General features: G+C 42.8%; 2 protein-coding genes across 4 annotated transcripts; one reads left to right on the forward strand and one right to left on the reverse strand.

Annotated features, from left to right (window-relative positions):
• Positions 1-828: 828 nt before the first annotated feature.
• Positions 829-7,951, reverse strand: foxh1 (forkhead box H1). The gene is made up of 4 exons (XM_058060463.1): positions 7,659-7,951; positions 4,841-5,387; positions 3,534-3,638; positions 829-2,317 (listed from the first exon to the last, which is right to left on the reverse strand). Exons 2-4 carry the CDS (start codon positions 5,264-5,266, stop codon positions 1,340-1,342), a joined length of 1,509 nt encoding a protein of 502 aa, XP_057916446.1. The 5' UTR covers positions 5,267-5,387; positions 7,659-7,951; the 3' UTR covers positions 829-1,339.
• ppp1r16a (protein phosphatase 1, regulatory subunit 16A) lies at positions 6,981-17,455 on the forward strand. 3 transcript variants are annotated; one of them, XM_058060459.1, is made up of 13 exons: positions 6,981-7,137; positions 7,638-7,742; positions 8,363-8,522; positions 13,661-14,452; positions 14,634-14,704; positions 15,060-15,205; positions 15,287-15,390; positions 15,471-15,595; positions 15,660-15,785; positions 15,869-15,944; positions 16,018-16,147; positions 16,214-16,367; positions 16,515-17,455. In XM_058060459.1, the coding sequence occupies exons 4-13, from the start codon at positions 14,188-14,190 to the stop codon at positions 17,028-17,030; spliced, it is 1,713 nt and encodes a 570-aa protein (XP_057916442.1). In that variant the 5' UTR covers positions 6,981-7,137; positions 7,638-7,742; positions 8,363-8,522; positions 13,661-14,187; the 3' UTR covers positions 17,031-17,455. The 3 variants fall into 3 exon arrangements, with proteins under 3 accessions (XP_057916442.1, XP_057916443.1, XP_057916444.1); XM_058060460.1 differs by having other exon boundaries at positions 6,996-7,742; XM_058060461.1 differs by lacking the exons at positions 6,981-7,137; positions 7,638-7,742; positions 8,363-8,522 and adding an exon at positions 8,534-9,186.
• The last annotated feature ends 23 nt before the right edge of the window (positions 17,456-17,478 follow it).

Consider the following 17,478-nt stretch of genomic DNA (forward strand, 5'->3'; position numbering starts at 1 on the left):
TAAACTACCATATTGACCTGAATATAAGACGATACTTTCGTTTTCAAAACCTGCTCTTTTTTAACAATTTTTTTAAAACACAAAGACCGCAAAAAATACAACAAATAAATTTTTTTAACGACCATATTGACCTGAATATAAGAAGACCATTTTTTTGAAAACCTGCTCTTTTCTAACTATTTTTTTAAACACAAAGACCGCAAAAAATACAACAAATTATTTATTTTTTCATGACCATATTGACCTGAATATAAGACGACCCTTTTTATGAAAACCTGCTGTATTTTAACTATTTTTTTAAACACAAAGATCGCAAAAAATACAACAAGTTAATTTCTTTAACTACCATATTGACCTGAATATAAGACGATCCTTCTTTTTGAAAACCTGCTGTATTTGAACTATTTTTTTAAAACACAAAGACAGCAAAAAATACAACAAATTAATTTTTTTAACTACCATATTGACCTGAATGTAAGACGACCCTTTTTTTGTATACCTGCTCTTTTCTTAACTATTTTTTAAACACAAAGACCGCAAAAAATACATCAAATTATTTTTTTTAAACTACCATATTGACCTGAATATAAGACGACCCTTTTTTTGAAAACCTGCTTTTTTTAACTACTTTTTTTAAAGACAAAGAAGGCAAAAAATACAACAAATTAACTTTTTTTAACTACCATATTGACCTGAATATAAGACGATCCTTCTTTTTGAAAACCTGCTGTTTTTGAACGATAAAGACAGCAAAAAATACAACAACTCAACGTCTTACCATACTGACCCGACTCTAAGAGACTATTCATTAGACAAATGAAGCTCTTATATTACTATATTGTCCCAAATATAAGACGACACATAGCCCTCGATGGAAAACACTAAAAACTGCATTTTATTACCAACCCTGTTCGGCACCATAACATTCTCAGGTCCAAGTCCACCTGTATATACAAACACATAACACAAACCTCAAGGCTAAAGGAATATATTTTTAAAAACACACAAAAAAAATCACCTGGCAACGCAGGTAATATTTATAATCTATACGATCATAATGAGTAAAAAAAAAAAAAAAAAAAAAGAGTGCAAATGAACCTGCAGTCCAAAGTCCACAGGAAAACGCGTCACAGTTTAAAAGATGAGGTAGTCGTCTTCCAAGCATGCAGTACATTCACTGGGCTTTATACTATGTAGTCATCTGCAAATACTTCATTGGAGGATTGAGGTAGATATAGAGGTAGATATAGTATTTGGTTGTACAAGTTGAGGTAGTATCTCCTTCTAAGCTGCCGTTCTTGTTGCATGTTAATTAAAGTGACAGTTTCAAAGAGTGGGGTCAGTATTGGGGGTACCGGTTTAAGGGCGCCCCATTCTGCATGGTGTACTGACTGGTTGGCTGGTGATGTGAGTTCTGATTGGTTGCCATGAGCACGTCAAAGACGCTCTTATTCGGCGGCACAGACTGCAGCATGTTGTCCAAGTCCATAATAAGGGGCGGGGCTTGCACAGACACCCGCCCACTGGGGAGAAGGGGCCAGTACGTGTGGCTTAGAAAGTGACCCGGAGCCACATGGGAGTTTCCGTAGCCGTAAAGAGGGAGTCCGCCGTGTAGGGGCACGAGTGGCCCCCCGTTGAAGCGCATGCTTGGCGGGGCGACGGCGTTGGGTGGGGCGTATTTGGCGTAGGAGGTGGGCAGCTCCCAAGGTGGGGCGGCGGCGGCGTCCCGTCGTGCTGATTTGTGCAGCGGTGGTTTGTAGTCCTCGTAATCGTCTGACCCTGCCTCCCCATCAGGGGGGAGACGCTTCCCGTGTTGGGACAACCTCTTCCATTCCTCCTCGGAGGAAGAAGATGATGATGATGTGGAGGCGGGGCTAGCCGAGCTGGCGGAAGCACTGCGTGCAGATGATGCGTAGCGGGGCCGCGGAAGGGGCGACAGCCTGGGGTGCTCGGCTTCCACCCAACAGTCTCTCATACCCATGTCCACCTCCCCCGAGCCGCTGGTGGGGCGAAAGCTGTGCAGCAAGGAGTCAATAGCGAACGATGAGTCCAGCTTGGGTCGGAACAGGTCCTCGGGGGGTGGGGAGAGGTTACCGGGAGGGGGCAGGGTGGTCATGGGGTTGGGCGGCGGGGGTGGCGGTTCAGATTCTGGCTTATGTCCCTGCAGGATGTAAGGGGCCAGATCCTGAGCGAAGATGGTCTCATCCTGACGCGACACCGCCGTGTTTTGCCTTTTCAGGAGCTCCAGGGGGACGCGGCTCAGCTCCACCGCCCAGAAGTTCCCTTTGCCCTGGGGCTTACCCGGGTCCTTTAGCACCTGTGGGCGGAAAAGTGGCAGGGTCATGAATACGTGGACCTGAAGACCCAGTTAGGCTGGAATTCCACATTTAATAACAATTGGAGCTTGAAACTGGTTTACGTACTTGTATATACGGTAATCACAACAAACAAAACACAAAAAAATCTGCATATTTAAGCAGATAAACAGGCCGTACGTCCCGTGACGTCACTTCCTGTCCGCCGCCAACTCGTCTCCCCTATCACCCGAACCCATTTATGCATAATTTTCAGTTATTACGTCTACTATATTTGGGTAATAGGAGTGTAAATGTGACTATAGGGGTGCTATATTGTGTCTAGAGGGCTCTAAAAAAAAACAAATTCACTTATCGCAATCGTGTCTGGCACCAATTTACTGCGATAAAATAGGTATTATTGTAAATTTATTGTAAATCCACATTTAATAACAACTGGAGCTTGAAACTGGTTTGGGGTTCCAATCAATATACGGTAATCCTTCGCCGCTTTAGAAAATATAGTTTTAGAAAATATATATCAGCCAAAAAAAAATCTGCATATTTAAGCAAATTGTAGTTAATTTTTTACCGAAATTAATCATTTAAGCATAAAAACGGCGACATGAAGTAAAATACAAATATCATGCATTCAAAGACTCATTCAAAAATACTGTGATGATATATTATGTATAGTATTCTACACTGGTGGGTAGTGTCTCTGTAATGTTATGTGAGACACACACGCACCAGACCCGATCACCACAAACGCAGCAGTGCTTTATTGCAGGTTTGAAAGATCTCACGACAGGCACGATAACAGGCCGTGAGTCAACTCTGAGCCGCGTCACGTCACTTCCTGTCCGCCACCAACTCGTCTCCCCTATTACCCGAACCCATTTATGCATAATTTTCAGTTATTACATCTACTATATTTGGGTAATAGGAGTGAATTACCCAAATAATGTGACTATAGGGGTGCTATATTATGTCTAGAGGGCTCTAAAAAAGAAATTCACTTATCGCAATCGTGTCTGGCACCAATTAACTGCGATAAATGAGGGATTATTGTAATTGGCATTAATTGTAATTGCATTAAAACAACATATGTGTAATATGTATATCTTTAATTTCATTTTTCAAAGTTTTTCCACTGAGCTGCACACTTCATGAGTTAGCAGTCTAATCCTGGTATATGATGCAGTGCACTTCTGCACCACTTCCTGTTAGCATACAAACCTTAACGAAACAGTCGTAGGAAGAAAGATTGTGTCGCACGGAATCCCTCCAGCCTTTGTAGTTGCCCTTAAAGAAAGGGAACAAGGTGCTGATCTCCTTCAGAATCTGCAAACAAGAAAATTACATGTAAGTACAAGCTTTTTTTTAAGTAATCGGATGGTAATTTCAAATCAAAACATGTAAAGACCTGTGTACTGTATACTGTAGCGTATCTTATCATGCATATCAGCATCTGCTTTCAGTGCATCTTATCACAGCCGAGACAAGAATGGCATGAATGGCGGTCACTCGAGTGTCAACAAGTTGGCTGTTTCTTGTCACTAAATAGTCTAAATAAATCTTAATACTTTGACATTTCTTAAATGATAAACCCTGGAGATTACCTTACTTCAAACTTTTATAATTATATGTCCAATTTAGCAAATATATACATCTTTAATACAACTATTTGGCAAGTAGATGTTATTTTAACCCAAACATTTCTAATTATAACCTCACCTCAAATCCCTTAAATAACAAATATTGACACTATATACAATTTTTGGCTAGTAGTACTTTTCTAGTTAGAAATTTACTATATTATATAGGAAATACTGACTTCCTAAATGCCCATTTTAGGCATATAAATGTTGTTTTAGTCCCAACCTCTTAATTAAATTAAATGACAATCAAAGCTATTTTTAGCTAAAAGTACATTTCAGTTACAACCTTACCTCAAAACTGACAGTACATACTATTTTTACTCAAATATTTCCTATATTTTCCCATATATATTGACTTATTAAAAAGTACTTTTAGCCTACAGATGTTATTTTAGGTCAATGTTTTAGATTCTAACCTAATTTTATATCTCTGTTGATAACATATGGTATTTTTGGAAAGTCATAGTACATTTCTGTAATTATACCTGAACCGGATTTAAGTCACTGTGTTTTCTCTTATCACCCACACTCTTAAATACAACTTTTTCAGGTGTTTTAGTTCACTTTATATCAGTTAAAAGGAAATTATTGATAATAAATGCTATTGTTGGTAAGTAAAAGTAGTTAGTAAATCAACTGCACAACAATTCCTGTATTACATAACCCATTTAGTAAATATTGACTACCTAAATACCAGCTTTTGGGCAACTACATGTTGTTTTGGTGCAATATGTCCATTTCTACATCACTTTATAGCTCTTAAATTTGTAAATATTGACAATGTAGGCCATGTTTAGAAAGTATTCTATGTACTTTTTATGTGGTAAAGGTGACAGTGCCATGCGTAAAACACAACCAAACATTTATTACTGTTTTTTCTTTTACCTCAGATAAAGTCAGCTTCTTCTCCGGCGACCTTTGGATAACCATGGCGATCATTGCAAGGTATGAATATGGTGGTTTGGGGTACCGCTGGTAGTTCTTCTTCTTCTTTCCACCTCTAGCGCCGGTGGTGTCCCGGTCACCGCTGTACGCTCCTTGGTGCGCATTCCCGTATGACGCCTCCGGTTCCAGGAGTTTATCCATGAAAGCTCCACCGAGGTGCTCCTCCGGGTGCGCTGCTGCAAGCGCCTTCTGGAAGCTCAGCGGCGGCTGCTGCGGGACCATCTGAGCCGTGAGTTGGTGGCTCCAATGCCGGCCTGGAGAGATCCGTGCTACGTGGCTGATGGGGGGACAGTCGCCCGAGTCAAGGTGATGGTCTCCCAGGGCGGGTGGTGCCATGAGGCTGCGCCCCGGTCGGTGCTTTGTCATGCTGATGGGGTCCCCGCACTTTGGGGACAGGAGGACGGACGTTGAGGGGCAGATATAGAGGGGGAGGGCGGTCAAAGAGTCGGTCCTTAACTTGTGGCAGACTGTTGGCTCCAGGCTGGGTCTATTTGAAGAGCAAACAATTAACAGTTTCATGTAAATCCTGCTGCGTAATCGAGAAGAGAATGACGCGTTATCTGAGGGGGGAATGACTGATCGCCGCGGGGGGGCTGGTCGCGTTGGGGAGGGTCTTGCATATAGGACAGTAAAACCTGGAAGTAAGCTTAATCATCATATTAACTTTTACACTTTTACGCAGTAATGCGCACTTGGATTTGGCGACTTTACGCACAAAACCCAACATGCAGGGACTCACATGTACTTTATATTTCACACTTCTCAATCTTTTATGAAGTGAAACCGGGGTGATGGAGGGGGGGGGGGGGTACAAGCAGTCATTTCAATTGAATTTTGCAGGCAATCCACAATTTATTACTATCAATACACAAAAATAGCCTCTAATATACAAACACAACTAAAATGGCGACACGTGTGTGATTTATTTGTCTAAAAGACTACAAAGGGACAACAGATGAATTTTGAATTATGATGGGGGTTTTGCTGACTATGCAGGACAACCCCCCCCCCCCCCTCCCCAAAAAAGTGTGAGAGTTTCGGGAATGCGCATCTTTTGTCCCGCTTAACTGAGTGCTAATGTGCAAACTCTTGCTTCCCAGCAAGACAGTGAAAACAAGTTGGATTAGGAGAAACCCCGTTGGCAAGCTGAGGTGGACTCTCCCAAAAAAAAAAAAAAAAAACTCACTGCTTTGCATATGAGTATAGCTTGGTAGATTGGGGGGGCATTCAACACCATTTGTAGGTTTTGTGTTGTTGACAAGCTGTGAAGTGTTCAAGGAGGGTTGGATATTCACACCTCCAACAAGAACCATCTTGTAGTTGTTGAGAAAAGTCCCAACATATTCCCTTGGGAAGATTTTAAAAGGCACTGGAATCAACAAAACTTCCCATGTTAGCTGTCTAGTTTCACTTTCTTTTTAAGCATGCCCTCATGGATAGTAGATACCATTAAGAAAATCTGGAGTTTGTCAGAAGACAGTCCATTAGCCACTTTAATGTTAATGAGAACTAAAAAATGATATTTATTCAGATATTTACAATATACAGTTTCATATAGCCAAGTAGACACACTGTTGACATAGGCCCGATCAATGGAACATGTCTAATTATAACGCCTGTCGTCACTTATAATATAAAACTCATATTTAGTCAAATTATAAATTGAATTATTTTAGTCAAGTGCTTATAAAATAGTGGGGCAAGCTCACCTGGAAGGTGTGGGGGGCCCTAGGAACTTAACTAACTTGAATGTTTGTACATGTACATATTTGAACTATATACGTCTTTCTATTTTAGTCCAAAATGTTAATTGTAACACCACTATTTCAGTCTAAAATGTCTAATTTGAAGCTCTTTTTATATCCTTTAAATAGAAAATATTGACAGTTACTGCTTTAGAGTAAAATTCATAAAATGAATGAAATGCAGTCATGTAAAGGAACGTTCGTGTGGGGAAGTATTTACTCGGCGGACCGCACTTTTTAAGCTTTTTTTTTTTAAAGCTCCCTTTTTTCCGCTGTGTCACGCTGTCATCGTGAAGCAACTTCCTGGGGGAAGTATTTACTTGGAGGACCGCTCTTACTATAAACACCAAACCGCTGACTCACGAGCTAAATGGGTTGAAATGGCGGTAAACACGGCGCGTGAATAGAAGCTAGCGGTGTTAGCTTAGTTTAGCATGCTAATGTGGCTACGAGTGCGACTCGGGGAAGGATGAGCATCTTCACAGCTTTAATGTACGGTGTGTTTTTGACGTGCTGGTGTATTTAATTATATGGTTGGGGTTTTGTAGTCTGAATTTAAATTTTATATTGTCATATCACCATACATCTAAACAAATATCGTGATACGCTAATCCCAATGTATGCTAAGTCTAGCTTCTACTGATTTTAGTGAAATATTTTCAATTACAACCTCAATTAAAGGGCAAGATATTAAATCAAACCTTACATTATATCACTCTTATATCAAATATTGGCAATATTAGCCACATTTTTGCCAACTGTTTCTCATTCTAACCGTACTTCAAATGTAAACACCGGAAGACTTAAACAAATAGACGTTTCCTATATCATATTGCCCTTAAAGTCAATATTTACTACTTAAAGTGCGTGAAGTGCTTATTTTATTCAAATATTTCTTATCAACCCCAATTCAACTACTCTCAAACGGCAAATCTAATGTCAAATAATTCTGATGAAGGAATAAATGTCTTGTTTTGTACACTTCCTGAAAGCTTTTTGCAGGCCCCCCTCACCTTGTCTGATGGCTTCCTTAACCTTCTTCACCTGCTGCAACTTGCTGCTGATTTTCTTCTCCGGCCTTCTTGCACATACAAAAAGTATGTACAAGCACGGTTGTGTTGTTTTTAAATGCAGTTTATGATGTACAGGCAAACCTCTCATTCATTCACTATGCACCATGTTTGGACCATTTGCATGCATAGTGAAGTGCCCAGTGATTTAAATACCAGCCGCCAATCTATCATTTCCTGTCTGCTGGAGTGTCCCTTAATAGGTTTGGCCTGGATTAGTGAGCTCTGCATGAGAAGAATAGGAAACCGTATGAATGGGACAGCATCTAGAACAACGCTGTTCACTGATTGTGTCTGGACAAATCTCCTTAAAGCTGCCCCGGGATGCATCCTGCTCACTCCTGAGATGTCTTAAGCTTCAGTGTCAAGGAAATAATACTAATTTAAAAATATTAACACATTTGGATAATCTTCTGCTAATCTTTACTCTTAGAATGTTTATACTGCATGTTCTAGCTTCTGCCAAACAAACAAAATATATAAAAAAATCATATGACACTGTTGGAAAAGTATTGTAAAAAAATCATGCCTTTTTAGAGATGAATATTAGATTATAAATAATACTTTTATCTTCAGTAATGCTTTTAACGTCACCATACATGTCTATGATGACGTGCAGCTGTTCTGAGTATAAACGATCTCTGTAGCTTTAGCTCCCTCTAGCGGACGACGCCAGCAGCGGGAGGAGAGGTGACAGGTCCGGTTGTTATGGTGAAGCATTTCTCAGGAGGGGGCTGGCCGTGGCAGGCAGGCAGGAGCAGCGGGGCAGGCAGGAGCTGACACAGTGACGCGCAGTCATCAACACAGGTAAGATGTGCCTTTAAAAATATATATTTAGTCGCATTTTGTATGTACGAGTCGGGTTTGTTTACTGTTTGCCTTTGCTGAATGAACAGTATCGTTAACGTTTCCGCTACCTATGCGCGTGACCTCGCTGTTCTAAAGTTAAGCTAACCTGCCACTCTTTGACGGTAATACTTCAGAAAATAAAGAATACTTAGGAACCTTTAAGGGTGTTATAAGTTCGGCGAAGAGACTTTCGGTTTTGTCGAATGAATGAAGACTGGCAACTTGAACGACGTTACCTGTCCGGGTAGCCACCTGTGGAGGCTAGCTTTGCTAACATGCTACTCCTCGTCCGTTATACTGCACTACGTCTCCGTTTCCTTCCGTTATGCTCTCATACCATAACAGTATTTTGGCTATTCTTGAAATAACGTCATTTTGCAGCATTTTTGAGCTGTAACGAAAGTAAATGTTTAAGAAAGTCCCATCTCGACCATAATTTTTTATGCCTCTGTTCCTCATTAGGGGTCACGTGATAGCTGGAGCCTATCCCAGCTTACTCACAAGCACGTGAAGGCCAATGCTTGAAAACTGCATGGTATTCATAGTACTCTAAATGCTTTACATGTTCTGCAAGCTGGAACCCGGACCAAAAAATGACTCAGACGGTAAACGTTTACACTTTGTGAGTATAAAAGATCATTTGTCTTTCACAGCAATGGTCTCCAGTGGAGATATGTCGCCTCAAGCGTCAAATAATCGTTATTTATTGTTTGAATTGGGTGGGTCGCAAAAAGAAAAGAGCTCAAGGGTGGCCATACCTCACAGACATTTTGATTATAAGAACTAATTTAGTGTTTGCATTGTTGTCAAAGCAGCCCTGCGGCTCCCAGTCTTTATGTACACTGCTCATTGTGCTCTCTGTGTGCACTAAAACGTTTGCACACCAAATGAAGATTAGCTGGATGGTGGACTTTTTTTTTTGACACACACAACTAGACACAACACACGCCTGTTTATGGTGGCAAAGGGAGGGAATCGTGTAAAGGTCAGGTGACATATTTTTAAGGCCGTGGACCTTGAGCTAGTTGGATCGTATAAGAAGGAAGCAAGGGTGCATTCGAGTGTGTTTACAGTCATCTGTTTGGGGTTTGGCCTTTTTTGTTACAATGCATTTTACAACTTTATGATGATATACGTAGGTGACAAACCATATCTTTGCTCCATTTGTCCCCCCTTCCAAATATTTCAACTTCTTAAATAATCTTAGTAAATTTTCTTTTGATAATATTGGGGCTTTATTCCCATATTATAATTTTTCTCCAACCCATTGTTCCAAAATAACTTTTGGTGTTTGTCATAATATTATATAACTCATTTTTTAAATATTTAAATTTCATGCTACTAAAATGACATTATTTTCCTCTTTTAGCAGTATTTTGACTTTATAAAATTATTATATATGGATATTTTTAAATAACCAAAATTTCCCAAATTACAACTTTATTTGTTGTTTTGTTTGTTTTTCACATAAACATTTTTTTCTTAATATTTCAACTTTATGCTAGCAAAATGCAGTAATTTTTTCCCTCACAATATTAGTTCCAACGCTGACCTTATTCTTGTAAGATTACTGCTGATTTTTAATGTTTTGCTTTTATTTTTTTAGAATGTGCTGCGGGCAAATAAACAGCGTCGAGCCACAAATGTCCCCCTAGCTGCACTTTGGACACCTCTGATGTACTGTATCTTAATCATTTTTGCACAAATAACACATACAAGTAGTAGTATTACTGTACTTTTTTGCAATTTTCTGATTTACGGCATTTTTAGTCCATATTGTGCAAGGTGGTGCTTATTATCATGAACAAAATTGTTCCAAAAAATGTTACATAATAACGTGAAAAATAGCAAATGACAGTACAATAATAATAAAAAAAAACCCACAGTTCTCTAGTGTATATAAGCTACATTTACACTACACTAGATTTACGGTGGATTCATGTGGTAATTACAGCCACCTTGATGATGGGGGGGGGGGAGCAGGTGTTGTTTATTTATTGAAGTTGTTGAGACACAAAAATATTTTGACAATAGCGCAGCTTTCATCCCGTGCTGCTGACTCACCGAAACAGTGCGTGTGATTATTTGGTAAGCGGATTTGCCCATTTGGCAACCGTCATTCAGGAATCATCCGCACTGACTCAGCTTTGTACGTGCCATCAAACAACTCGCCGTGGTACACAATGACCGTGCAGCATCATTTCACAATGAAACGCCCGCCCGCCTGCTCCCAAATGTTGCCACATTTAAGGCCTGAGCCGCCCTGGGGGTTTAAGCCCGGCTTTGTTCCTGTTGGGTCGAGTGGCACTGGACACAGGTACCGCCCTCTGCATCAATGTGTGTGCCTCAGTGCCGAGTGTTCATAGTGCTCTATTCATTACACTTGTTGAATGGAAGTTTATGTTCCAGAGCAGCCCTAGACGCCCCTTCCTGTTAAGTCATAAGGTGGATGGAAAAAAAGAAGTCCCAAAAATGTCAGATTGACCCAGTAATATTTCACCAGGCATGGAGTATTTGCACATATTGGTGTGTGAGTGCATTCCGCTCTGCAATATCAGTGATTTACCACTTCTCCTTTTATCATATCAGCGCCAAGTAATAAGGGCGGTACACGGTGTTAGCACCAGTACTTTCTCTTCTATGAAAACTCCATTTGTCAGTTAGAAAACTAAAAGGCCAAATAGATTTAGAAACCTAATTAATAGTGGGCTTTCTAACCGAGGCTCTGAAATCACATGCCGCTCTTCTGAGCGAATGTTGTCCCTTCCTGTCTCTCAAAGCACTCAAAGCCAGCTCCGTCTTGTTTGTGACATAACGACACAGATCGCAGTCCCCCTTGTACTGTTTTTCAGAGGAACCCTCCTGAGCCACGCCCTCCACGCGCTAATTCCCACCGCCTCGCTCGCTCTTGAAGCCGACTAGCGACCCATCAAACGCCGATACTGATAAGTCGTCTAACGTAGCACCATATCAAGTATGATCTAGCCCGGTGAGCTGACGCGGTATCAAATAGGTCCATTGTGGTCCATTAACAAACACTTTTGGTAATTAGTCTCTTATCAGGCTGATTCTTGACTTCCTTGACTGAGTTGTTTGAGATTGAGGGTTTCCCCAACTTGACAGCTGTTGATAGTATTTCCATTATATATACGGTAGTCCCTCCTTTATCACTGTTAATTGGCTCCAGACCTAACCGGGATTAGTCCATTTATAAATGAGACTATGGGGCATAGAAAACCTGGTTACATCCTTCTAAAATACGGCTTTTAACATTACTAGAGCCTTCGATATGATATAACACCCCTATAATCACACTTATACCTGTATTACCAGGCCTGTCAATAATAAATTTTTACCGGTAGACAATTGTGCTATTAATTATTGACTGATATTCGATAATTTAGACTTAAAATTAAGACAGATCATTGCGTCATGTCACATTTGAGCTACTAGATGATTGGTTCCAGACCTGACCAGGATTAGTCCATTTATAAATGAGACTATTTATGTATAGTTGGGGCATACAAAACCTGTTTACATCCTTCTAAATACAGCTTTTAACATTACTAGAGCCTTCTAGATATGATATAACACCCCTATAATCACACTTATACTTATATTACCAGGCCTGTCAATAATAAATTTTCCCGGTAGACAATTGTGCTATTAATTATTGACTGATATTCGATAATTTCGACTTAAAATTAAGAAAGGTCATTGCATCATGTCACATTTGAGCTACTAGATGATTGGTTCCAGACCTAACCAGGATTAGTCCATTCCCCCGAAGTAGGGATACTTCTTTATAAATGAGACTATTTCTATATAGTTGGGGCATAGAAAACCTGTTTACATCCTTCAAAATACTGCTTTTAACATTACTAGAGCCTTCTAGATATGATATAACACCCCTATAATCACCCTCATACCTATATTACCAGGCAATAACAATAACAAATTTTCCCGGTAGACAATTGTGCTATTAATTATTGACTGATATTCGATAATTTCGACTTAAAATTAAGAAAGCTAATTGCGTCATGTCACATTTGAGCTACTAGATGGTACTCGCATGTGATGTACCTGTGTGACACACACACAGCAACGCAAAGGTTGGATAAAAACAAACAATAGACTACCAACATATAATTCGGAATACATACCAGTGTCTGAAGGCCTTATATTTGCATTTTAGTTAAGCTATATAGAGCTAAAATTACAATTAATGCTAATAAACATACTGCATCCCGGTTTTGTTATTGTATCCACCCGACACTCCAAACACTCCAATAGTGTCTGGAATGACGCCACTAATGCCGCAGTTTACGTTCCAGTGGGGATTTTGCTTGTGTTTCCAATCCTTTCATCCTTTAAACCGCCTTTCCAGTGACACATAATGCATTGTTTTACCTCTGACAAGTGGTTCTCTGTGGTCCTTTCCAATGACCCGCACTTGTAAAGAGAAGAATCTCCCCCATTTTAAATGAAAACACTCACTGGGGCATCACTCAAAGGAGGAATGTTAAGCGACTGCCCTCTGAGGAAATCCTTACATTGTAACTTGTGACGGGTTGTGTTGGCCACCCTAAAAATAGTATGGAAATGTAGTAAAAGAATGTTTTTGTAATGCCAAGGCCGTGGATGCGGTAGCAGGACGGCGGGTTGAGATCCCGGCGACTTGTCTTTCTATCTCACTGAGTGGCTCTGGTTGACCTTCCTCTCCGCGCTCACAGACCCGACTCTAAATAAAATATGAGGAGCTGAGAAACTGCCAAGTGTGCAGGCCATAAACTGTTAAGCTAATGAGAACGGGCTGAATAAAAAAAACACCAGGGTTAGATCTTGCCCTGTGTCGCCGAGTCCTAGACCAGTTTTAGTCCTCCACCGCATCCCTCCTCTGGAGTCGTACCTCGTGTTTATGCCCGACGCCTACAAAGTGTATCGCTGGTCCGCAACGTGTGTCAATCATTAATGAAAAGAGTCCCGTCGTCTCGGGTTTCCTTCAGGAGAGGAGGGAGTCGTTGGAAGGAGCTCAGGAGTTAAAGATAACGCTGTAACCGCGACACGGCAATTAAACGTACTCTCTCTGTCCACAGTTGCAGCCGGGAGACCGGTGGCCGCGACCTCCATGTGCAAAGACCCGCCAAACAGTTTCCAGTTTCCTCATCTGCAATGGTGACTTTTCAGATGCAGTAGGCTTTGCACGGGCACGATTCCAGCTTCCTGGAGCCACAAGTGTTTCCCAGGAACTGTTCTCTTTGGTTTTAAGGATTACAAGTGCAGACGGAGCATCTCGCTTTGAGTGAAATTCGACTCCCAGGAGTAAAGCGTCGACCAGGTTCCCCACCAATGACATGGAGAGGACTCGGTTGCAATCGTCAGTGATGCTTTTGGTCGGGACACATTTTTCTCACGTCTGTTTTCCTGCCTTGATCTGAAAGATGGCACAAAGACACTGCAGTATATGTCGCCCGAGATATTTGTCATCTGATCCCCCATCATAAGTTGATAGTATAGTATATATTTCCTCACAAACGCAATGTCCCGCAGGCCCTAAACACACCAGTTGTGAACAAAGAATGTAGATGAAACAACACTTAAATTAAGGGGAAGCAGTTATTTAATGTGTTGTGGCATCATGGCCGCAGACCACAGCGAGTTGCTGGCCGAGATGTCCGCCGTCGGCCGCCTGAGCGCCACCGAACGCCTCAAGCACGCCCAGCGGCGGCGTGCGCAGCAGCTCAAGGCTTGGGCGCAGATGGAGAAGGATGCGGCCCGCGGCTCCAAGGCCAAAGCGGATAAGAAGAAGAAGCAGCGTACCATAAAAGTCGCCTTCCCGAGCGCCATCACCCTACTGGACGCAGCGGCACGCAACGACCTGGATGAGGGTCAGTCGACGCGTGCCGAAGAGTGCCTTCATTTGCATGGCACCTTTGTTTTCAAGTCACCTCTTTGTGCAGGATTGAGGCTAATCTTTTAAGTTGATTGTTAACGTGACTTGCGATGCTATTTATGGAAGCTGGCTTTCTTACCATGTAAGGTTGAACATATACTTTTATTGTCACCTAGTAAGGGAGCTGCTCAACAGTGGCGTGAGTCCAGACCTGGTCAACGAAGATGGACTGACCGCCCTCCATCAGGTAAACACACACTATGAACGCTGCATGTTTGTGTCTTTATTTAGTCTAAGCCTTTACTTATCTTTGTTATACAAACACGCTGACTTCTTCCCAGAGTTCTTTTTAGTTGAACATTCTTTTCCTGAACACATCAATTAGATTCCGAGGACAAGGTCATGCAGTTCCTGTTTTGTTTGATGAGTCACTGTGAGAACCACGCCTTCACATCGCCATTCTGCTATAGTGGTGATTGTTTAGTTTCGCGACAGCACTGATGGTTACGTAAACATTCTTTGCCCATTTGCATGATGTATGTATAGAACTCCATCAGCCACGTGCTCCATGCAAATATCTCCCATCTGTGCTGTGCCGCCAGTGCTGCATCGATGACTTTGTGGGCGTGGTGCAGTGCCTGCTGGACGCCGGCGCCTGTGTCAACGCCTGCGACAGCGAGCTGTGGACGCCGCTGCATGCTGCCGCCACCTGTGGGCACACCGGGCTGGTGCAGCTCCTTATTCAGGCGTGAGTTTGGCGTCACGGGGGTGTTATTTTCTGTCCGGACGACTCTAATAATTGCTGTAAACTCTTATCTTGTGCCTGCAGAGGGGCCGACCTGCTGGCCGTCAATGCGGACGGCAACATGCCCTATGACCTCTGTGAGGACGAGGCCACCCTGGAGCTTCTGGAGATGGTGATGGCCGAACAGGGTCAGATAAATGAGTCAAATATTGCTACACATGTCAGGCCGACAGTGAAAAGAATAGTGTGAAATCTTGCGTACGTGCAGGGATAACGCAGGTCCGCATCGACGAATGCCGAGGAGCGAAAGAGGCGGCCATGCTTGCCGACATCAGAGCTCTCGTTCAGAATGGAGTGGACTTAAACAGTCGGGATGATAACGGGGCAACACTGGTGAGTATTTGTAACTACACCGTATCTAAACATCAATCCTTTTCAATGTGCGTTTGACTCCTAGCTCCATATAGCATCTGCTAACGGCTACCTGTCAGTGGCGGAGCTGCTGCTGGAGCACGGGGCTCAGGTGGAGGTGAAGGACAGTGATGGCTGGACACCGTTACATGCTGCCTCCTGCTGGGGACAAGTCAGTAATTGCGGTCTTAACTTTGGTGTCACAGTCGCCACGAACAAGAAAAAATGATAGTAAAATGTATTTTTGTACCATAGATCCAAATGGTGGAACTGCTGGTGGCCCACGAAGCCAGCTTGGACTCCAAGTCTGTCCTGGAGGAGACCCCCCTCGGCAAGTTCCGTTCATGGCCACGCTTCCTGGTTCCATACATAAGGTGTCTGACTGTATTGATGTTTTTTTAAAGATGTGTGCATGGATGAGGAGGTCAGAGCCAAACTGATGGACCTCAAACACAAACACGACGCCATCATGAAGAGCCAGGACCGACAGAAGGGCACCCTGCAAAGACGGGCCTCTAGTACTGGCAGCAGAGGGTAAGACTTTATAGGACCACTTATGGGAGTGGCTATTTAGCGTCTGGGTCTTGTATGTTCTCGCAGGAAAGTGGTGCGTCGCGTCAGCGTGAACGAGCGCTCCAGTCTGTACCGACGGGAGCATCACAAAGAGGCCATGGTCTGGCAGGATAGGGGGCGTCAGCAGGAACCACAAGACGAGGACGAGGACCGGCAGACAGACAATGAGCTGCATCAGCATGTAGGAAAATTACTGTTTGCCATTTAATAGCTAAGTGCCTTAACCAAGTGCGCCCTCTGCTGGTAGTGAAATGCAACATGCCTTCATGATACAACATGACTCCATGCACTGAATTGTAAGAAATGGCTGACTTGATTTATCATTCAGGTTGCCGCAGGTGGAGTCACATCACATGCAGATGAGCCACCGGCGCCCCCAGGCGGCGATAGTAGCCTCCCCAGCCTCGGCAACGGTGGTACATCCCTTTCTCCGTCCTCCTCTGTGCCCGGAGAACAATGGAGCGGCGGAGGCCGCATGGAACGCAGCGCCTCCTACCATCTCAGCCCGACCCCCCTTCCCGGAGAGGACGACGGCACGGACAGCATGACACGGGAAAAGTCCCACCACACTTTGGCTGACCTGAAACGACAGCGAGCCGCAGCCAAGCTCAACAAGTACCCGGCTCCTCCGCCGCCTTTGTCCCCGCCCTTAGAGGAGGAGACTCCTGCCGCGTTAGCTGAGGCGACGGGCCTCCAGACCCAGCAGGCGACACCCGGCGCCGAGTCAGCAGCATCCCCCAGTCAAGTGTTCTTCACACCAGCCAGCGGAGACCCTCCCCTTCTGAAACTGCGGGCCCCTGAGGAAGAGCAGTCCAGCAAAGAACCTTGCTGCGGACTCATGTAGACCCGTACAGGAGCTGGGATCGTTTACACCCCCAACTTGGAGAATGAGCTTATTTCTTCAGTGTGACTCTCGTTTTAGGCCACATGCCAAGCAGGAGTGTAACAAGTCTTGTCGTTACGCCTTCCGCAAAGATGTGCTTCACTTAAGCCTTAGAATAATGCCAACATCGCATATGTTGACTGCATCGCTGCTTCCAGAAACCACCATTCATACCATGTTACACTCTATACATTTCTATTCATACTCAAGTATTCGCCTTGGAAACTTTTTATGGTTGGCATGATGATTGTTTCATAATACTGTACACAACAAGTTGTAATCTATCGTGCTTGTTTTTTTTTTATTTTAGACATATCTTACTTAAGTCTACATATCTATTTGCAATGGCGCGATAAGTAGATTACATCTTTCTCTTGTATACACACTGAGCTTGTCATAGTTTTCTTCC

The sequence above is a fragment of the Doryrhamphus excisus genome, chromosome 21 (assembly GCF_030265055.1).
Source record: "Doryrhamphus excisus isolate RoL2022-K1 chromosome 21, RoL_Dexc_1.0, whole genome shotgun sequence".
In the NCBI taxonomy this organism is placed as follows: Eukaryota; Metazoa; Chordata; class Actinopteri; order Syngnathiformes; family Syngnathidae; genus Doryrhamphus; species Doryrhamphus excisus.

Excerpts from the sequence above, each read along its gene's own strand:
- ppp1r16a (XM_058060459.1), top strand. The coding sequence starts at position 14,188 with ATGTGTTGTGGCATCATGGCCGCAGACCACAGCGAGTTGCTGGCCGAG. Across the intron at positions 14,705-15,059 it reads GACTGACCGCCCTCCATCAG|TGCTGCATCGATGACTTTGT; the intron begins GTAAACACACAC and ends CTGTGCCGCCAG. Across the intron at positions 15,945-16,017 it reads CCTGGAGGAGACCCCCCTCG|ATGTGTGCATGGATGAGGAG; the intron begins GCAAGTTCCGTT and ends GTTTTTTTAAAG.
- foxh1 (XM_058060463.1), bottom strand. The coding sequence starts at position 5,266 with ATGACAAAGCACCGACCGGGGCGCAGCCTCATGGCACCACCCGCCCTG. Across the intron at positions 3,639-4,840 it reads AGAAGCTGACTTTATCTGAG|ATTCTGAAGGAGATCAGCAC; the intron begins GTAAAAGAAAAA and ends TCTTGTTTGCAG. Across the intron at positions 2,318-3,533 it reads CCTACGACTGTTTCGTTAAG|GTGCTAAAGGACCCGGGTAA; the intron begins GTTTGTATGCTA and ends TTCCGCCCACAG.